The following is a 22944-nucleotide window of genomic DNA, read 5'->3' on the forward strand; positions in this document are numbered from 1 at the left end:
TTCAATAAACGATCGTAAATATATTAATACATATTTAAGACTCTTTAAAAACATAAAGAGAAACATTTTAACGTTAAAACCATACACACAGAGTGAAATTAACATCTCTAAAACTCGCTCACAATTCTAGGAAGATAACTGCCTTTACTCGTCTATTTTCAGCAGCACTTTAGCCCCTGAGCGCTTTTATAGTTCACCTGTCATCACAGGAGACGTCGCCCAAACCTTTACTACAAGCTTGAGACGCCCCGCTTTCCGTCGTCCCGCCCTGCCTCGCCGCAAGGATTCCTGGGAGGAGTAGTCCCCAGTCTGGCAGCTCTGCCGGCAGCAGCGACGCGCGCCGGGCCGCGGAACTACAAAGGGTGGTGCACAGGTCGCAAGGCTCTTCCGCCTCGCCTTTCCCTCCCCGCCGGCGCGCCCGCCCCAGCTATCATGGCGGCTCCCTTGGCCCTGGTGCTGGTAGTGGCCGTGACCGTGCGGGCTGCCTTGTTCCGCTCCAGTTTGGCCGAGTTCATCTCCGAGCGGGTGGAGGTGGTGTCCCCACTGAGCTCTTGGAAGAGAGGTGAGGCCACCGGCTCGAGTAGGCGGCCAGGTCCCTCCTGTGCTCTCCTGGCCTCTGAATGGAAGGCGGGGGCAGTGGCCAAAAGCTCAGGATTCTGAGGGAACTGATTCGGTCTGGTGTCGTCTGCGAGGGCAGGAGGGCGGGGCCTGAGGGCCGGGCTGGTGAGGGAGCGGGGCGTGAGATTGTGCGATGAGCTATGGGCCCTCGGGTCGGGATCACTTGAGGGGTGGGGATCTGAGGGGGTGTGTCCCACTCGGGCTCTGAGCGGAGGGGTGTGGTCTGAGGAAGGGTCTGAAAATGAAAAGAGCATGGTGGGTGGAGTGAGAACTGAGGAGGGGCTTGGGATTTGACGCATGATCCCTCGTGGTGCTCCCAGGAGCGTGGGATGGTGTGTGAGGGGACCAAACTTGCCTAAGCGAGGAGCGGGTGTAAGGTGCTTACGCGCCTGTTTCCTATTCTCAGTCTGCGACGTTCAGTGCAACTTTTCCTACTGTTTCTTCTTCCTTCTTTGAGTTCTTAATTAAACGTTGTTTTGTACTAGCGCCTACAATGAGACAGAATTTGGGCCAGAGGATACACCAGTCCTTCTAGTGGGAGAGACAAACAAAATCATTTATGAAAAGTGTACTTCCAGTATACATCCAGCTCCTTCCTTGGAGTTCACACCCTGAAGAAAGTGCCCTCTACTTTCCCAGTTTCCTAAGGTTGAGGGGATTTGAGCTAACTGTTGAAGGATGTAGAGTTTGGAAAGGGAGAGTAGTTAGAGAAAGGGAAGTTCCAGGTAGCAGAAGGTAAACAGGATCAGTAAATGTTGAAATACGTGATACGTCCGAAGCAGGGGAGTATTGGGGTGGGGATTAGGTTACAGCCAGAGTTTGAAGGTTTTTCTTTAAAAACTTTTTTTCTTTTTTTACTGAAGTACAATATACGTACAGTGCCCATATAATAAGTGTAGAGCTTAATGAATTTTTATAAATTGTATATACCCGTCTAACCAGCACCCAGATCAAGAAACATTACCAGCACCCCAGAAGTCTCCTTCCTGTGCTGGCACTTTAAATTCTAGAATTTTGATGTTATCCCATAGACATTTTGGAATAGGGAATGGAATAATGAATGGGTATTTTATGAATAGAGGTAAGGTTTCTAAAAATACTTACTATATATCTGAAACTATGATAAACCTCATTTTATCCTCAAGTTATTCTGTGTGTTAGATGGTGATCTTTTCCACATTTTAGCTGAGGAAGCCGAGATTTAGAGAAGTTAAGTAATTTGCCCAGAGTTCCCAGTTGACAAATGGTAATAAAGGTAGTAGTAATTCACATGTTTGATGGTAAGAGCTTAGACTTGATATCTTTGCATATAATATTTGCATATAATTACTTGTTGAACAAACTGAATTGTTTGTTGAAGCCACTTGGTTCCTGCTTTCTTCTGGATGCCAGAAGACCCAAGGCAGTATTAGGCCCTCCTTCCCCTGCTCTCTTAGCACTTTATACAGACCTCTATTAAGAGCGTTTCTCATCATATATCATAATTATTTGTTTATATCTGGTTTCTCACTGTACTGTGAGCTCCTTGAACGTCAGAGCTGTTTTATTTATTCCTGAGTCCTTTGTGCCTTATGCAGAGTAATTGCATAGTTACTGTTGAATAAATATTGAAGAAAAGAAAACACAAGATCTGGTTACTTATGGAATAGACAGGGTGAAGGATCCAAGATGAGTCAATGTCATATGCTGATTAAGACACAGGGTCTGGGATCTTAAAAAGGGGTTGAGTCTCTTTCTGCCTCTGCTACTTACTATCTGTGTGACCTCTAGCATCTGTTTTCTCATCTATAAAATAGAGTTATAATATGTACCTCATTAAATGAGATAGTCTGTGTTGAAGCTCTTAGCACAATAATGAAAATCAAAATGACTAATTCTAAGATTTTGAGTTTAATAGGGAGAATAGTGGTGATATGGCTGAAATAGATGAATCAGAAAGGATAGCAGTGTTTGATATGTATATAAGGGGATAGTATGCTAGTCAAAGGTTTAGGTCTGGAGCTTGGGGCCAATGTCAGAGCTAGAGAAAGATTTGGTAATCATCCATCTGGATCTGATTAAGTCAAGACAATTATTTGTTTCATTTTGGGGAGGTTACAACATCTGTAAGTTACCTGTCTTCAGAGTATACTTGAAGATGAAATATTTAAAAAAGCAGTTGATTGTATTAAACCCTGAAAGATAGGCATTTAAAAATATTGAAATAGAAACTTTCCTGGTTTCGCATGACATTTTTCTTTTTGAGCGACCAATCTTTGGGTAAAAGGCTTTGGATCCAAGTAGATTTTTATTGGCTGTAATTTTTAATGGGAATAAGTAAGAAGTTATATACTTGGAGGGGATGATTCTTGTCTTCAAATATCTAAAGAGTTTTAAATTGGTGGTGTCAATTCTTTCATGTGCAGATGACAGAATCCCAACTGAAACTGTCCAAATTTTAATAGAAAGTGAACTTATTCGCCTACATAATGGAACAGTCCAAGGGTAGATCCAGACTTTAGGCCTAGCTGGATCTGGAGACTCAGTGATCTCATCAGGACTGATTCTTTTTCCATCTTGGCATTGACTGCATTCAGAAAGGCTCTTCCCAGGTGTTGGCAAGATTGGTCACTAATAGCCTTTGACTTTTATATCCTCACAGTGTCAAGTCCAATGGAAAGAGGGTGCCCTCTTCTCCAATAAGGACAACAAAAGTCTTGAAATGGAGTCACATTGAACTTATTTGGGTAGTATGCCAATTCTTAAACCAATTATTATGGTCAGCCTGGGTCATGTATCTATATCTACCTCTTTGGAAAGGGGGCAACCTCCCAAACCATGGAAAAGGGGGTTATCCCATAGGGAAACTAGGATGCTGTTACCAAAAGAGGGGAAATTGATACTGGGCAGGTGGAAATAACAGATATCCTTTATAATAGCAAAGAGATCTTTTCTGTGTCACTCATTTCTACAGATCCATCAGTTTATTTGATAGTCTAATTAAAATTTATACAAATTTCCTGGTTGACAAAATGCAAGCATGTGCTTCTTAGCCCAATAAAAACAATAATAACTAACACTGATGTAATGCTTTCTACATGCCAGGCACTGTTGTAAGCACTTTAGGGATATTAAAAAGCTAATTTAATCTCTATAATGGCCCTATGATGTAAATTCTATTGTTAGCCCTATTTTGTAGATGAGAAAATTGAAACACAGAGAGATTGTCACATGTCCAAAGTCACATAGTATTTTATGTGAATAGCTAGCGATTCTTAGGCATGTCTGTCCCACCAGAGTTCACTCTATGCCATCTTGTCTAGAAATCTGTCAGGAATAATTTTGGAACCGTCTGTCATTTTCTGGTATTTCCTCAGCCTAAGGATTAGGAATTAGTGTGGGCTTAGGTTCTTGAGTTCAGGGTAGAGTCCAAGGTATTAGTGCTTATTTAGAAACCCACCTCCAATGCAGCTGTGAGAGTCAGGGTGAGGAGGAACACTTCTGATAGCACTACTTAAAAAAAACTTACTGTTAAATAAAATACAGAATTAGTAAGCCACATACAACAATGTATTGTACTGTGAATTATTATAAGGCAAACACTTTTGTAATGATCATCTAAGTCAAGAATCAAAACTTTGCCACTCACTCCAGAAGCCTTCCCATATGCCCCATGTCCCCATGTCAATCACAGCCCCTTGACCCCCTCATAAGTAACCACGTAATGACATCTTTATGTTTTTTTTTGTTTTATTACCCAAATGAGCATCTGTAGACCCTAGCTTAGTCTTGCCCTTAAAAAAAGTTGTTTGTTTGTTTTTTTAAGATTTTTTAATTGGAGAATTGGGGGAGGGGAACAGCCAAACTGTTGTCCTTCAGTCTGAGTTGTGGAGGGCGCAGCTAGCTCAGCTCCAAGTCCAGTCGCGCCACTCAGCTCAAGGTGCTGTGTTCAATTAGTTGCAGGTGGGCATAGCCACCATCCCATGTGGGAGTCGAACCAGCAGCCTTGTTGTTAAGAGCTCATGCTCTATCCCCTGAGCCACCCAGGCGGCAGCTCAGTTCAAGGTGCCTAGTTCAGTCTTTAGTTGCCGGCGGGTGTGGCCCACCATCTTGAACATGCAACCTTGTTGTTAGGAGCACGTGCTCTCACCAGCTGAGCTATCCTGCCACCTGTTGGCAGCTCAGTGGCAGTTCAGCTCTGGCGCAGCTCACTGGCCCATGTGGGAATCAAACCGACGACCCTGTTGCTCAGAGCTTGCACTCTTGAGCAAGCTCTTAACCAACTGAGCTACTTGGCTGGCCCTAAAAAAAAAAGTTTTTATATGTCTTTTTTTTTTTAAGATTTTTATTGGGGAATTGGGAAAGGGAACAGTGTTTGGGGAATTAGGGAAGGGAACATTGTGTTTTGCCAGGTCCCATCATCTCCAAGTCAAGCTGTTATCCTTCATTCTTAGTTGTGGAGGGCGCAAGCTCAGCTCAAAGTCCAGCCACTGCTTTCAATCTAGTTGTGGGGGTTGCATAGTCCACCATCCTATGCAGGAGTCAAACCGGCAACCTTGTTGCACACTGAGCCATCCAGCAGCTCACAGCTGCTCAGCTCAAGGTGCCGTGTTCAATCTTAGTTTTGTGTGTGTGTGTGTGGGAGGGGGTGTGCGCAGCTCACCATCCTATACAGGTGTCGAACTGGCAACCTTGCTGCTAAGAGCACGTGCTCTCATCAGCTCAGCGGCAGCTCAGCTGGGGCACAGCTCACTGGCCTATGTGGGAATCCAACCGGCGACGCTGTTGCTTAGAGCTTGCGCTCTTAACCAACTGAGCCACTCAGCCGACCCTTTATATGTCTTTTAAGTCTCCCTTACTTTAAGGTCCCTCTCCATCCTGTCCTTTTCTTTAGTATTTACCTGTTGAAGAATCCAGACCATTTGACCTGTAGAATTTCCCATAGTTTGGATTTTCCTGATGGTATATTCATGGTATGATTTAAGATGTTCTGTGGCCTCTATATTTCCTGCAAATTGGCAGCTGGATCCAGAGACTGGATATTATTACTTTTTTGTTTGTTTTTTTAGCTTTTTATTTGAAATAATTTTAGACTTTCAGAATATTTGTAAAGATAGTACAGAGAGATGCCATATATACTTCACCCAGCTTCCGCTAATGTTAACATCCCACATAATACAGTGATCAAAACTATGAGAATAACATTGATATAATACTATTAACTAAACTATAGTTGTTATTCAGATTTTACCATTGTTGTCACTGTACTTTTTCTGTTCTGGAAGCTGATTGAGGATCCCCTATTGCATTAGTTGTGTCTTCCTTATTTTTCTCCAATCTGTGACCATTCCCCAGCGTTTCCTTGTCTTTATGACCCTGACACTTTTGCAGTGTACTATTGGTAATGTATTTTGTAGAAGGTTCCTCAATTTGGATTTGTCTAATATTTTCTCATAGGTTGAAATAATGGAATTTGGGGAAGAATCCTACTTATGAGTAAGTGATGTGATTGGCATTGGATTAGCGGGTACATCCTATTGAAATGTCTTATTACTGGTGATATTAACTCTAATCCCTTGGTTAAGGCAGTATCTGCCTAGTTTCTCCACTGTAAAATTACTGTTTTACCTTTTCAATTAATAAACATTTTGGGGTTATATGCATACTTTGGAGCTCTATCTTTTTTCTCTTGAAGTTTTCTCTTGAAAACTACTTTTTATATTTATATGTTGATCTTGCCTGTAGCAGTCATTACTGTGGTGTTCTAATGGTGACTTTTCTATTTCCCTCATTCCTTTATCATTTATTAATTAGGATTTTTCTGTAAGGAAGAGTTGTCCTTATTTATGGCTGTGTTATATCAGTATGGACTCATGGGTATTTATTTTGTTCTCTGGATTATAATTCATTTATTTGTTGCTCAAATTATTCTATCTTTGGCCTTTGGGACTTCTTTCAGTTGACTCCTTTGTCCTTTCCCTGTTCTTTTGACATACCTCCCACCCACTTTTTTTTTTTTTTAGCACTTCGTTACCTCCTGGAACCACAAGGTGCTCCAGCCTTATATTGTATTTTCCTTTTCGAACCTTAGAATAAACTACTTCTCTAAGGAGCCCTGGTTCCTTTTATTGGAGAATGTTATTTAGAAACCAAGATCTGGATGCTAGGTGTGTTCATTGCTACTGGGATGACACTGTTTCTTGGGCCCTTTGGGTTAGAAATATAAGGATACCACTTCTTTTGAACAAGCTGAATGCATTTCCTTCCTGATATGGGAAGCTTAAAGGCAGTGTTTGCCTTATACTAGGTGATATGCTTTTATATCACCCATAAGAAAAGGATAACAATGTAACTAAATGAGAATTCTTACTTTATGGGATTTATCTGTTAAAAGTTGAGAGACTTTATAAACAAAACAAAACAAAACACCAACTTATGTTTTAGAATAGTTGGTCATAACTAATTAGCTTTTATGATCAACTATTCAAAAACATTAGTTGTTAGATACTAATTCCATGATGCATAAATGTTATTCAGTTGCTCTGGTGTACGTTTCACAGTTTTTATTTTGTAGGGTACGCTAGGAAAAAGAATGGCTTAAAGCTATGGGTTATTTGGGGTTTTTTTAATTGATTTTTTTTGTTTGTTTTTGTTTTTTAATCCAAACAGGCATTTTGTGAAACCTACATTAAAATATTTCCAGCAAAATATTATTGAAACATTGTTATATGTAATAGAATTTGGGGGCCCTGATTATTCTTTTCCACATAGAATAGATTCACTCGTATATTCTGGAAGATTTTGGTACTCTATAGCTAAGATGCTCCCAAACTCACTGTAGACCATGCCAAAGTTTTTTCTTCTTCTTCTTCTTCTTCTTCTTTTTTTTTTTTTTTTAAATCTTATTGGGGAAGGGGAACGGCCAAGTTGTTGTCCTTCAATCTTAGTTGTGGAGGGCACAGCTAGCTCAGCTCCAAGTCCAGTCGCCTTCTGGCTGCCTGTCGGCAGCTTGCAGCCACTTAGTTCAAGGTGCCATGTTCAGTCTTAGTTGCAGGTGGGTGTAGCCCACCATCCCATGAGGGAGTGAACCGGCAAAGTTGTTGTTAGGAGCACGTGCTCTTACCAGCTGAACCATCCCGCCACCTGTTGGCAGCTCACTGGCCCATGTGGGAATCGAACCAGCGACCCTGTTGCTTAGAGCTTGCGCTCTTAACCAACTGAGCCACTTGGCTTCCCGACCATGCCAAAGTTTTCAATCACGTGCACCAAAATAATATAAATAAGGACATTGTAAGAAGCGTATCATAAAGCTAAATATATTAAAATAAAAATATTGTAAGTTTATGCTCTTCCTACACTTTTTTTTTTTAAGATTTTATTGGGGAATCGGGGAAGGGGAACAGACAAGTTGCTGTCCTTTTGTTCTTCAGTCTAGTTGTGGAAGACACCACTTCACTGGCCCATGTTGGTATTGTGATCATTACGCTCTTTCCGGCTGAGGCAGTCGGTCTCTGCCCATTGGACGGCAGCTCACGCCAGCAGCCAGTCGCTCACACTGGCTGCCGGACACTCACAGTAGCTTATGGCAGTCCACTGCATCTCCACTGCAGCCTACGCTGTCGCCGTCGACTCGCGGCAGCCCAGCTCCAGGTCGAGCTGTTGTTCACTATCTTAGCTATAGAGGGTGCAGCGTCACTGGCCCTTATGTGGGATCCAAACCAGCAGCCCTGCTGCTCAGAGCTCATGCTCCCAAGCCAACTCTTAACCAACGAGCCACTCGGCCAGCCCTCCTACACTTTTTAATGTTATAGATGGTGGTAATAAATGGTAGTGTTTGTTTTTTTAAAAATGTTTTTACATGCAGTTGAGTCTTCCCCCAGATCAATTATCTATTAAATAATTGAGGTCATATTTAATCATCAAGATAGCAGAGCCACATTCCAGGCACTTGCCAGAGAACACATTAACAAATTCACTGGTATACAGTATCTAGACAAAACATATATGAGAGAAAATACATTTTAGACAATTGCCTGAAAGGTGTGCAGTCTGTCCCTCTAGCTACATAATCTAGAATCTTCCTCTGGATTAAACCAGTGGAGAGTGATGTTCCTGATGTTCCTGATGTTCCTGGTCCTCTGTAGAGTTTTTTTTACTGCTCTGGGGTGGGGGTGGGGAGTGCCATTTGTTTAGATTGAGAGATCCCTTGTGAAGTGCCCTGATGAATCACCTCCATGGGTCTCTATTAAAGCTCTTAGTGAAGGGTTTAATTGTTGTGTTACACAGCCTTTTCATGTGGATCCTTAAGGCAAGTTTCTTTCTGATCCTAGTATAAGGACCAGTTAGAATTTGCTTGAGCTATGGATTTTGTTTTATTTTATAGCCACTGTGAGTTGTGTAACTGATTAGGTTTCCTTCTAGGGTGGGTCTATAAAGTTTAAAGCCATATTTATGGCCCACTCATTACAAATATATAGGTTTTCTCTTCTTTTTGTTTTTTTCTGTCTTTCGCTTTTTTGGGGGTGGGTGGGGGAACAGTGTGTTTTTCCAGGACCCATCAACTCTAAGTCAAGTAATTTTTTCAGTCTAGTTATGGAGGACACATCTCGGTGGCCCATGTGGGGATCGAACTGGCAACCTTGGTGTTACAAGCCTGCGCTCTAACCACCTGAGCTAACCGGCGCCCCTGTCTTGCACTTTTTTATTTTATGTGGGGTTTTTTGAGATTTTTTGGAACAGACTTTGTCACTTTGATTCTTTTTTATTTATTTATGTTTAAATAGGTAATTTAATCACATGGTTCAAAAATCAAAGGTGCAAAAGGCTATATGATTAAAAGACCCCTTACCACCACTTTCCTATAACCACACAGTTCTGTTCCCTGAAGGAAACAGTTTTTCCTGTATATCAGTTTCTTATATATACTTGTGACATTTTATGCATCTATAAGCTTATACATTTTATAGGTTTTTGTGGCTTCTGTTTATGTTTTTTCGTATCCTTCTTCACTTACTTTCTTTTAAAATTATTTTTTCTCTTTTTAATAATTAAAAAAAATACATGTTTGGGCCGGCCGAGTGGCACGATGGTTAAGAACTGGCTTGGGACGCCAGAGGGCCCCGGTTCGGATCCCACATATGAGGGCCAGTGACACTGCCCTCCACAGCTAAGATGCTGAACAACAGCTCAACCTGGAGCTGGGCGGCCGTGAGTCGCTGGTGAAGTCGTATACTGCAGCCCCTGTGGCAGTGGGTTGCCATGGGCTACCGCATGTAGCCAGCAGCCAGCGTGAGCGGCCAGCAGCTGCAGTGAGCAGCCGTCCAGAAGCAGGCGACTGATCTGCCTCGCCCGGGAAGAGCACAATGATGGTGCCAACTTGGGCCAGTGAAGCAACGTCCTCCACAACTAGACTGAAGAACAAAACCAGAGCAACTTGTCTATTCCCCTTCCCCCAATTCCCCAGCACTGTTCCCATCCCCCCAATTCCCCAATAAAAAATTTTTTAAAAATCTTAAAAAAAAAAATACATGTTCATTGCTAAAAATTCAGAAATTGAAGAAAAGATAAAAGAAGCTAAACATCATCTGTAATCTTATCACCCAGAGATGCTCACTGTTAACATTTTTTATCTCATTTAATGTTTATATTTTATGTTAATTTTGAGTCATTTATCATTAAATACATATTCATTCTCAAATAATTGAATGAATGCTTATAAATATTTAAAATAAAATTGAATCGTATTTTATGTGCTGTGTTATAACCTGCTTTTCTTTAAGAGTATTCATGGACATTGCTCCTTCAGTAAATATATATCTGTAATATACTTTTTTTACTTTAACTCTTAATTTTGATATAACTTTAGATTTTCAAAAAAGTTACAAAAATATACATACAGCTCCTATTTATCTTTCATCCAGCTTCTTCTAGATGTAGGGTAACATCCTACATAACTATAGTATTGTGACCTAAACCAGAAAATTAACACTGATACAATACTATTAATTAATCTGTACACCTTATTAGAATTTTACCAATTGTTCCTCTAATGTCATTTTTCTTGTCCAAGATTTAATCCATGATCCCACATTGCATTTAGTTATGTATTCCTAGTCTTGTCCAATCTGGGATACTTCCTCAGACTTAACATTTTTAAAGAGTACTGGCCGGTTCTTTTGTCTGTCAACTTGGGTGCGCCTAATGTTTTCTTATGATTAGATCGAAGTTACGTTTCTTTGGCAAAGATACCACATTTTTGGCATAAGGACTACAAAAGTGTTTTTATCCCCATCTCAGTGAATCATATCATGAGGTACTTGATGTTGATAATGTTAACTGGTCAACGTATTACTGGTGATGTAAGCTTCAGTCACTTAATTAAGGTAGTGAAATGCCAGTTTTATTCCCCAAAATTACTATTTTTCCCCTTGCAAATATTCTGTTTCTCATCATACTTTTATCCACTAATTTTAGTATCCATTAATGATACTTGCCTTTTACAATTAGTATGGGGTCTGCCAAATGATTTTCTATTTCTCTTTTCTTCTATATTTAATACTTACAATTCTCTGTAAGGAAGCGCTTTCTGTTTTCTTATTTATTCAGTTATTTATATCATAGTATGATTTTTAACTATAAAGTGTATCTGTCTATCCATTCATCCATATATATATATATATATATATATATATGCATATCACAATTTAAATTATGAATGGATATTGGAATTATTTTTAATTTTTCAGTATTCAATGCGGTAATGAATATACTTCTTTGGGCGCTTTTCCAGTTATTTCCCTAAGATAAATTGCCCTAAGAACAGTCATTTCTGGGTCAAAATGTATGCACTTCAAAAGTACATATTGCCCTGAAGAAAAATTAATACAACTCTCACTCAAGCAAGAACATATGAAAGTGACTGCCCATTTCGCTACTCTACTCTATTTCTCACCAGCTTCTAATGTGGTATCTTACCGTGTTTTGGAGTGGAGCAGAATATACATAAATGAAACACTTTTTAGAGTCGGCGGAAGTTACAAGAAAATTGAAGGAAGCTTATTATAGTTTAATACAAAACATTCTCATAATGAGTGCTTCCCCACAATGCAATGGGATACTCTGTATGGAAGAAAGCTCCCCATGATCAGAAATGCTCAAATCAAAACTTAAAGCCACTTCCTGGGAATGAAGTAAAGGGGGTTAGATCAACTGTAAGGTCCTTCTCGGTCCTGAGGGTATCTAACACATTGGTTTATGGCCATCTGCCTATGTCTTTGAAGTAAGAGTGATGTCTTACTTTTCAGTGGTTGAAGGCCTCTCACTGTTGGACTTGGGAGTGTCTCCGTATTCTGGAGCAGTATTTCATGAGGTAAGTGTTCTTATTTTCTTTTCTGGTTACTAAGAGGAATTTATAGTCACAGATACCAAAGCCTAACCTCTAGTTAGTACGAACATTTAAAAAGATCTATTTTTGAAAATCATATTTAGAAACAGTCCTTTTTAAGATGTCCTTCGCATAAGAAGGTTTGACAATTGCAATAGAAATGGTCCAGATTAAGATTGTACTTTGGGGAAGCAAATGAGAGAGACTTCTGTACAATGTTATCATTTTTAATGGCAAGCAAGTTGTAAACAGTTCCCAGTTCATGAGTAGGTTGTATGCTAATTGGCATGTAATTGGTTCTTTGGAACGTGCTTTGCCTTGAAAACTGACAGCAATGTTGGTTTCTTAGCCCACAAAAGCCTCTTTAACCCATTAAAAAATTAATCCTTAGTAGGATTAATAATCATAGTAAAATCACTCTTAGTTCACCATCACCTCTTGCATGGGAAGCAACAGCTTCCTGACAAGCCTTTCTGCATTGTCTTGTCCTTTATTCTGCAGTCAGAGCTAGCTTTCTGAAATGTGATCCTGATTTTGTCACTGTCTTGCTCAGTACCTTTGAATGCTTACCACTGACCTCAGGATGAAATCCAAACACCTTATGAGATGTAAAGCCCTGTGGGTCCTGCTTACCACATCAACATTTCTTTCCATTCTTCCCTTCCCATTCTTATTGGCCATATTTTAAAGTAGCAGTCTTCTAATTTGCCAATTTAACCCCCAATTTTTACAGTTCTCTCTCTCACACTTACTTTGAGAACAATTTTTTGTTGTTGTTCATCTGTCTAGTTTTTCTAAAGCATTCAACTTGGTTCTCATAGAGATAACTGTCTTTTGCATTCATATTTCATTACCTTTGTATTGTTATTACTACTAATAAGAACTATTAGCAGAAACAGGTTAGGAGTTTTAAGAGACTCTTTAATAAGCACACAGTTCAGTTATTGGGAATAGAATGTGTGGGCATACCAAAGAATAGCCCACTAGCCAGGAGGACTCATTGTGCTGTAGCTCTTGCTTGGGCAATATGTTTTCTATACAGAATAGGAATCCCCTGAGAGAGTCCTAGCATACTTTCATTATGCTCCAGCACCATATTCTCTATTACCTGTGTGTCTTTACTCATGCTGTGACACCTTATGGAGGGCCATTCTTCCCTCTTTTGTGGGGGGTTCTCTATTCCAATATTATCTTAGGTTTAACCCTTCCAGAAAGCCATTACTTATCACCTTAGACTAGATCAGAAGTTCCTTCTGTACTTTGCAAAGCATCTTGTGCTTATCCTTTTTATGGCTCATATCATACTCTTGAAATTGCCTCTGTACTTGTTTTGCCCATTATACGCTCCTCAGAACAAATACTGGCACCTTTTCTTCACTTATTTTTTTATTTTTATTAAGATTTTTTTTTTAATTGGGGAATTGGGGGAGGGGAACAGTATTGGGGAATCGGGGAAGGGGAACAGACAAGTTGCTGTTATTTTTGTTCTTCAGTCTAGTTGTGGAAGACACTGCTTCACTGGCCCGTGTTGGTATTATCATTGTGCTCTTCCCGGCTGAGGTAGATAGCTCGCTGGCCATTGGAAGGCTGCTCATGATGGCTTACGGCAGCTCACTGGCTGCCAGCCACTCACGCTGGCTGTCAGCCACTCACCATAGCTCATGACAGCTCACTGCAGCAGGGGCTGCAGCCTATGCCGTTGCCAGCGACTCACGGCAGCCCAGCTCCAGGTCGAGCTGTTGTTCACCATCTTAGCTGTAGAGGGTACAGCGTCACTGGCCCTCATGTGGGATCCAAACTGGGGCCCTGCTGCTCAGAGCTGGTGTCCCAAGCCAACTCTTAACCAACACGCCACTCGGCCGGCCCTCTTCACTTATTTTTCAATACTAGTGTGTAGCTCTACATCTGCATGTGTATTCCAATCCCTCCTTCCCTTCTCTCTTTCCTTTAATAAAGATTTGTTAAGTGTGCACCAAATGCCAGCTACGCTGTAAGGTACTAGGAATATAGACCAAGATACAGAGCTTGGCCTCATGGTATTTATATTTCCAAGAGAAACAGACAGTGAGTTTGTAAAAAAGAAACATTTCAGAGCAAAGAATATCACCAGGGATAAAGAGATCATTTCATCACAATAATGGTGTCAATTTATCAGGAAGACATAGCAATTCTGTTTCAAAATACTGTACATGAAGACTGATACAGCTGCAAGAAGAAACAGACAAATCCATAATTATAGTCAGATATTTCAATATGTCTCTCTCAATGACAAGCAGACAGAAAATCAACAAAGATATAGAAGACTTGAACAACACTGTCAACCAACTTCACTTCATTGACATTCATAGAACATTCCATCCAACAACGGTAAAATACATAATCTTTTCAAGTGTACTTGGAACATTTGTAAGATAGCCTATATTCTGGGCCATCAAACAAGACTCAATAAGTTTAAAAGATTGAAGTCATTCAGAGTATATTCTCTGACCACAATGGAACTAAATAAAAAATTAATATCAGAAAGTTTTCTGGAAAATCCCCAATATTTGAAAACTAAGTAACATGCAAGTTCTGACAATTAAGTTAGTGAACTTGTTGTAACCATGTTGTAACCAAATAAGTTGCTAAACTTATTTGCTATCAGAGGGATTATTCATTATTAATTTGTACCAACTGAATAAACAGTTAACCAAGTTTACTATTTGGAAGTGCTGAAAAGGCTGCATGAAAAAGTTAGACGAAAACGACCTGAACTTTTCTCCAACAATTCATGGCTCTTATATCACGACAATGCACCAGCTCACACGGCACTATCTGTGAGGGAGTTTTTAGCCAGTAAATAAATAATATATTGGAACACCCTCCCTACTCACCTGATCTGGCCCCCAATGACTTCTTTCTTTACCCGAAGATAAAGGAAATATTGAAAGGAAGAGATTTTGATGAGATTCAGGACATTAAGAGTAATACGATGACAGCTCTGATGGCCATTCCAGAAAAAGAGTTCCAAAATTGCTTTGAATGGTAGACTAGACTTCGGTGCATAGCTTCCCAAGGTGAGCACTTCAAAGGTGACCATAGTGATATTCAGCAATGAGGTATGTAGCACTTTTCTAGGATGAGTTTGCGAAATTCATTGTCAGACCTTTGTACACCTAAATAACCCATGGATTGAAGAAGAAATCGGAAGAGAAATTAGGAAGTATTTTGAACTGAATTAAAATGAAACATAACCTGTCAAAATATGGGATGTCACTAAAACAGTACTTAGAGGGAAATTTAAAGTGCTAAATGCCTATGTGAGAAAAGAAGAAAGGTGTCAAATCAATGACCTCAGTTCTACCTTAAGAAACTAGAAAAAGAAGATACAGTCAAAGTAAGCAGAATAAAATAAATAATAAATATTTGAGTAAAAAAAATGAAATAGAAAATAGAAAAGCAATAGTGAAAAATCATTGAAACAAAGTTGGGATGAACAGTAAAACTGGTAAACTTTAGGGAATGGTGGATATGTTCACTATTTTCATTATGATGATGGTTTCATGGATGCATACATTGATCAAAATTGGTCAAATTGTATACTTTAAACATGTGAAGTTTATTTTATACTATTTTTCCTCCATAAAGCTAAAATTAAAAAAAATGAGATTTCAGTTAAGTGATAAGTACATGTAAAAAATTAAAGCTGGGTAACGGCATAAAGAGTGATGGTTATATGTGTGTCACTATTTTAGATAGTGTGTTCAGGGAAGGCACTCTGAGAAAGTGAAATTTGAATAAGAGATCTAAATGAAGCTAGTAAGCTTATGATGGCCCTGATTTGGGAACGAGCTTGGCATTTGTGAGTTGCAGAAAGATGGCCAGTGTTGCAAAGGCAAAATAAGCAAAGAGGAGAATAATAGAGATAAATTGTGAGAAGTTAGGGGCCCGATTATGCTGGACTTTTTGTAGACATGGTTAGGAATTTTGATCCTTCCTTTTTTCCTTCCTTCTTTCCTCCCTTTCTCCCTTGTTCTCTATCTATCTATCTATCTATCTATCTATCTATCTATCTATCTATCTATCTTTTAATGTAATTATTTTAAGGTCCAGAGTTTGTAATATGAGGGCCAGAACTTCCTCCCAGACTCAAGTTTATAACTTCTCAATTGGCTGTTGAGGTCAGTTGGTATACTTGTCTAATTTGGTTTCTGGGAAAACTTCATTCATGTCCTCAGTGGTTATTTGATCAAGTGGAATTATGTTCTTCATCTTCAGCTCTTTCCCATATTACTCAATCCTTGCCTTTGAGACAGACAAAAACTCAGCACAACTTTTCACATCTTCTTTTTCTTTAGCATCCACCTGGAAGTGTATTTGTCCTCTGGCACAGGAACCTTCAGGGCATTAAGCTTCTTCTCAAAGCCATGTGCCACGTTGGCCTTCACCACAATTGCTTTGTAGTAATCCCAGTTGATAGCAGGTAGATTCTCAGGTAGAGGAGCCAATCTGGAGGGTAGGGTCTCATTCCAAGATTTCAGGGAGTTATCAGTGGCCTTTTGGTCTCAGGGTATGATCACCCCAAAAGCTACCCAGTCGATGCCTTTTTAGAGCAAGTTTTCACTCAGCCATCCTGAGATCCTTCACCGACCCCAGTATGGCCACAATAGCAAGTTGACTTTATTTTCACTGATGAGAAGACATTGGAGACTTTTAAACCAGAAAAGAAGTATTTATATTTATTTTACATTTAATAAATATTGCTATGGATATTGTGAGGGAAATTGACTCTAGGGATAAGAGGTAAAGCAGGGATAATGATTAGGATGCTTATGCAATAGTCTAAGAAGAATGATGGTGGCTTAGATCTAGGGTGGTAACAATGAAGGTGGTGAAAAGTGATTAGATTCTTTAAAAAAGTGACTAGATTCTAGTTATATTTTTAGAGGTAGATTTGTTAATAGATTTGATATGAGATATGAAGGCAAGAAAGGATTCAAGGATACCACACAGAGATAGTCGGTTTTTGTCCTGAGTAATTGAATGAATGGTAGTGTTATTTAATGAGATGAACCATACTAAGGGAGGAACAGGTTTTAGTGGGGTGGGAAATAAATTCAGATTTCACCATGTTAGGTTTTTAAGTGCTTATTAGATATCCAAATGGCAACGTTAAGGCAATTGGTATACAATGTGAAACTCAAGAAGAGAGGACAAGGCTGGAGGTGTAAAATTGGGATCAGTCTACAGATATTTGAAAACATGGTACTGGATGTGATCATCTAGTGTGATAGCCAGTCCCCAAGATGGCCCTTGTTGTTGCCCGGGAGCTGCTGGGGGGCTTCCGGCAGTGAGATGCCCAGGGAAAAGAAAGCACACGGAGCCGACATGAGGAGGAACCAGCTAGCAGCTTTATTCAGCAATAGCAACCATTATATAGAGGTTTTGTGGGAGGAGAGCGCACGGAAGTGCATATGCTCCCTCCCGGCTGTGAATCATGCTTGTGTAAAGAGCTTATGTCACCGGAGCCCGGCGCCTGTGCAGCAGGCTCTAGAGTCAAGGTTTGTTATGTCTGGGGCCTGGGTCCGTGCATCAGCCTGCACCCATCTGGACGGCCCGGGCCCTGTCAGCCCCCAAAGATTTCCAACTTCTGGTGTTCACACTCGTGTAGTCCTCTCTCACATTGTACCAGAGTTGGTCTGTGTGACCAATAGAATATGGCAGAAATGATGATGGTATGTCACTTCCTAGATTAGGATATAAAATACACTGCAACTTCCATCTTAGACTTTCTCTCTCTTGGGTCACGTGCTCTGGAGAAAGCCATGTCATGACCAACCTTATGGAGAGGCCTTTGTGATGAGGAACTTAATCTTCCTGTCAAGAACCAAATAAGTAAGCTTGGAAGCAGATATTCAAGCCCCTTTACAGACTGCAATGTCAGCTGACAGCTGCAGCCTCCTAAGAGACTCTGCCAGAACCACCCAGTTAAACCACTCCTGGATTACTGACTCTCAGACACTGTGTGAAATAATGTGTGTTGTTTTAAGCTGGTAAATTTTAGGGTAATTTGTTACACAGAAATAGACAAGTAAGACACATAGAGAGTGATTTACATGAAGAATACTGAGACCTGGAGCACTCCAATACATTGAAGTTGGGAAGGGGAAGAGAAGCTAGCAAATAAAGATGAAAAGGAGGAAAATCAAGAGAATGTAGTGCATGGAAGCCAGATGAAGAAAATACTTCAATGTCAAATGCTACTGCAAGGTTGGGAAAATTCGGACCAAGAGTGATGATTGATTTGCCAAAATTGAGATCTTTGAAGACTTTGGCAACAGTATTTTTAGTGGAGTATAAGGACAAGAGACTGACTGAAGTACATTGAGACAGGGACAATCTTTTTGAGGAATTTTGCTCCAAAGGAGGACAGAGAAATGGTATGGTAGCTAGAGGAAGATGTCTGGTGAAGACTTTTTAAATGAGGATCTGCATATTTCCTTGCTGATGGAAATAATTCTGTGGATAGTTGATATAAGAAAGAGGATCTTTGAATGAGGCAGGAAGGAATGGGATCTAGTTCATTGGTGGAGGATTTGGCTTTAGGTAAGAAGAAAGGAAGTGCATCTGTTGTTAATAAGAGATAGGAAGAGAATATAGATACAGATACAGGAAGTTGGTCAACTGGGTAGCAGGAAAAAGGTGGTTCCCATTTAATTGCTTCTCTTTTGTTAGTGAAATAAGAAGTGAGGCTCCGGGCTGAAAGTTAGTAGTGGAGAGGAAACTTGGAGGCTGAAGAGAGGGGAAGATGTGAAATAGTCTCCAGGAAGAATATGTCAAATTAATAAATGGAAGAGCTATATCTAGCCACTTAACAATAGTTTAAAATGTTGTTTCTCTGGGAAAATGCATTCTTAGATACAAAGAGAGAGTCTAGAACAGATTCTTACTCTTCTTAGGATGTGTGTGTGTGTGTGTGTGTGTGTGTGTGTGTGTGTGTGTGTGTGTGTAAAGGGGGATAAAGGCATGAGGTAGTAATTTCTAGCTACAAGAAGCATGTTAACGCTCTATACTTGTTTAATAAAAGATACAAGATATAATAAAAGATAACCCCTTTAGGACTGTTAACCTTTAAGAACTTTGACTTAAGGGGCAAGAATAGTTGCTTCCCTTGAACACAGTGGGGACAACTTGAAACTCAGAGTCCCTTGCTCCTAATTCCTGAATATGGGTTAATTTGCTTATAAGTTCGGTGTTCATAAATCAAGAACTTTCTATATTTTAGTATAGTTTCTTTAAGTAATAAAATATAAAGAAAATTATGTCAAGTCAAATGAAAAGAACACTTTTGAAAAGAAAGTTCGTTATGGCTTTGCATTGTTTCTTAATATTCAGCAGATTTTAATATGTATTTCTTAGGGAAAGGTAAGAATATGTGAAAGTGGAGAAGAAATATCTGTACAGGAGGGAAAAAAGGAATTTAGCAGCCACAGGTTGGATTTTATCACTGCCTTCAAAACATGTTTCTTTGTTCTATGTTGAGCTAAGTACTGATAGTTAAATTGTGAGTTTATTCATATATATTCTACCATGATTGGGAGTGGTCACCCAAATGGAGATGTAGCATAAAGACAAGTTATATTCAGTGAATGCTTCTCTATAATAGTATTATGTACAATTAAACTACTGCATACGTGTTAGTTCATTAAGGAAACCAGCCCATTTACTAATAGGCTTTTTGTGAACTATTTGTCCTGATATTTCTAAGACTGATTTAGAGTCATTCTAAACTATCTGAAGCATCAAAACACTTTGAAAGGAGGCTATTGGTAATATAAATATCATGTTACTACTTACTAACAAAGATAAATGAAAAAAAAAAGAATCCATTAGTAGATAGTTGTAAAAGCTTAATCCTTTTAGAACCTTGAAAGGCAAAGCTGATGCCCCTGTTTTCAAAAAGAGGTAAAAAGTTGATCTCAGGTAGCTAATATATTGAGGTTTACTGTAAGCTAGGCACTGTGCTAAGTACTTTGTGCACATTACCGCTTTATCCTCCCAAGAACCCTGTGAAATAGGTCACCATTCTTATTTTATAGCTGAGGAAACTAAGACTCAGAGGGGAAAACAACTTGCCCAAAGGTACACAGGTGGGACCTGGTTTTAAACCTGAGTCTGACTCTAAAGCCTTGTTCTTTCTACCGAACTAGCTTGTTCTCACTAAAAAGCCTGTCAATAACCTTTACAATATTATAGGACACATTTTTGCATGTGGTTGGGTTTGGGAAGAGATGCTTCTGAGTCACCAGCGTGGGCTCACTAAAACCAAATCATGCAATTTTCTTATGGTTCTGGTGGATTGGTGAACTCGCTTTTAGCAGTAGAACAACCCTCCTGCCTAGAACAATTAGAAAAGCAGGATAAATACAAAAACAAATGTTTGAAGGCATTGAAAAGTACCAAGATAGCCGGGACTCAAGGGGCTGAGATCCCAGAGAAGAAAGTACAAAAAGTGAGACTGACCTTCTGAGCTGCTTTCTCCTTGATGCATTTACCAGTTTGTAAGAGGCACAGGCTGACAGGCAGAGAAACAGAATAGAAATTGGCTGTAAGAGGTTAAGGAGCTATTGGCAAACTCATGGTGCTTGGGAACTACCAATTTGAGTGCATGGCCAACGAGGTGGCAGGGTTCTGGTAGGGGACTTGGCTAACATTTGGGATCTCTGAGGGACTATCCCCAAAGAAGAAGGGTAGACCTCGTTATAGACTAGTCTTCCAAAGACTGAATCCAGCTTCTAATTAGCTATATCCCTAATTAGATCAAGGCAATATAATTCTATTCTAATTGCTTGCCAGAATCTTAAAGAAATCCTTTTTGGAGGAAAATAGCCTCAATATAGCATCTGTGCATCTATGCAATTTTTCATACACAATGTCCATCATTCCATCAAAATTACCAAGCATAATAAGAGACAGAAAAAAACAGGCAATAAAAACAGATTCACAGGTGATATAGGTATCAAGTTATCAAATTTGGACTTTAAAAAATAATTGATCGGCTGGCCGAGTGGCTCAGTTGGTTAAGAGCTCGCTCAAGAGTGTGAGCTCTGAGCGACAGGGTTGCCAGTTCAATTCCTGGCCTGAGCTGAGCTGCTGGTGAGCTGCCTGTTGGCAGCGATGGATCAGCTTAAAAATATATATATATAAATAAAAAAAAAATAATTGATCAATGATTAATATGTTCAAAAAATAGATGACAAAATAGAGAATTTCACCCGGGAACTGAAATATATAAAAATGAATCAAGTGGAAATTCTAGAACTGGAAAACATAATTACAAATTAAGAATGCAATAAGTGCTTTTGAGCGCCTTCTTTTGCTCGGCCTGCTCCAAACTCTTTGGAGTGTACTTTCTCTTCTAATAATGGGCCCTTGAGCCACTGCTTTCTGCTCAGGCCCACTTCTACCTCTTTGAAGTGTACTTTTTCTTCTAACAAGCTGCTCTTTCTCCACTTTAAAAAAAAAAGAAGAATGCAATAAGTGAGTTTAACAGCAGATTACACAAAGCTAACGAGAGGATTAGTGATCTGAAAGATGGGTCTGTAAAAAATATCCAGACTGAAGCGTAGAGAGCAAAGGGTAGAAAATATAGAAAAAAATTAGCCGGCCGAGTGGCGCGTTGGTTAAGAGCTGGCTTGGGACGCCAGAGGGCCCCAGTTCGGATCCCACATGTGAGGGCCAGTGACACTGCCCTCTACAGCTAAGATGCTGAACAACAGCTCAACCTGGAGCTGGGCTGCCGTGAGTCGCCGGTGACGGCGTAGGCTGCAGCCCCTGCTGCAGTGGGTTGCCATGGGCTACCGTGTGTAGCAAGCAGCCAGTGTGAGCGGCCAGCAGCCGCCATGAGCGGATGTCCAGAAGCCGGCGACTGATCTGCCTTGCCCAGGAAGAGCACAATGATGGTGCCAGCTTGGGCCAGTGAAGCAATGTCCTCCACAACTAGACTGAAGAACAAAAGGACAGCAACTTGTCTGTTCCCCTTCTTCCAATTCCCCAGCGCTGTTCCATCCCCCAATTCCCCAATGAAAATCTTTAAAAAAAAAAAACAAAAAAACTGCTCCAAACCAAAGACAGGTTAAAGACAGCCATGAGGGTATTATCTTTAAAGAACAGCAAAATGGAAACTAACTTTTTCAACAAAAGTGGTGGAATCCAGAAGACAATGGAAAGTTATCTCAATAGCGCTGAAAGAAAATAACTGCCAACATAGAATTCTATACTATGTGAAAATATCTCTCAGAAATGAAGGCAAAATAAAGGTGTTTTCAAGCAAATAAAAATGGATAGAATTTGTTGCCGGCAGACTTGCATTTAAAAAATACAAAAAAGTCAGAAGGATTGATTATGTCCTCGACAGCCTCATGGAATATAGGAAAGAATAAATAACAATGAAAAAGGTAAATATGTGGGTAAATCTAAATAAATATTGACTGTATAAAATAATAATGTCTTATGGGTTTAATATATAGAATTAAAGTTATAACAACACAAAGAAGTTATAACAACAATAATAGAAATGTTTGGGAGAAGCTCTATGGTGTTAAAGTGTTCAAAGATCTAGGAAATGGTAAAAGTAATGATTTATATTATACTCTAATTAAAGTCAACAATGTATGTCATAATCTGTAGGTTAACCGCTAAAAGAATAGTAGCTAAATATATAACCAGCAAGCTAATAGAGGGAAAAATGGAATCATAAAAAATATGCAGAAGCAAACAAGAAAGGAGAGAAAATAGCATAAAGAAAATGAAACAAATGGAAAATAAAATAGTAAGGTGATAAACACAAGTATTTCAGTCTTTACATTAAATATGAATAGACTAAAAATCCAACTAAAGATAATGATTGTCAGATTGGGTTAAAGAAAAATAATTGTATGCTACTTTTAAGAAATACATCTTACATATAAGGACACAAAGTAGGA

General features: G+C 39.5%; 1 protein-coding gene across 3 annotated transcripts in view; it reads left to right on the top strand.

Annotated features, from left to right (window-relative positions):
• PIGU (phosphatidylinositol glycan anchor biosynthesis class U) overlaps positions 1-22944 on the top strand; it is a 97413-nt gene continuing 74469 nt past the window's right edge. The window contains exons 1-2 of one of the 3 annotated variants that reach the window (XM_019655319.1): positions 1-562; positions 11901-11965. In XM_019655319.1, the coding sequence (XP_019510864.1) occupies positions 433-562; positions 11901-11965 (195 nt within the window). In that variant the 5' untranslated portion in view covers positions 1-432. The remainder of the gene's footprint in view (positions 563-11900; positions 11966-22944) is intronic. The other 2 variants (XM_019655318.1, XM_019655317.1) reach the window with 2 other exon arrangements.

The sequence above is a fragment of the Hipposideros armiger genome, unplaced genomic scaffold (assembly GCF_001890085.2).
Source record: "Hipposideros armiger isolate ML-2016 unplaced genomic scaffold, ASM189008v1 scaffold_238, whole genome shotgun sequence".
NCBI classification, from domain to species: domain Eukaryota; kingdom Metazoa; phylum Chordata; class Mammalia; order Chiroptera; family Hipposideridae; genus Hipposideros; species Hipposideros armiger.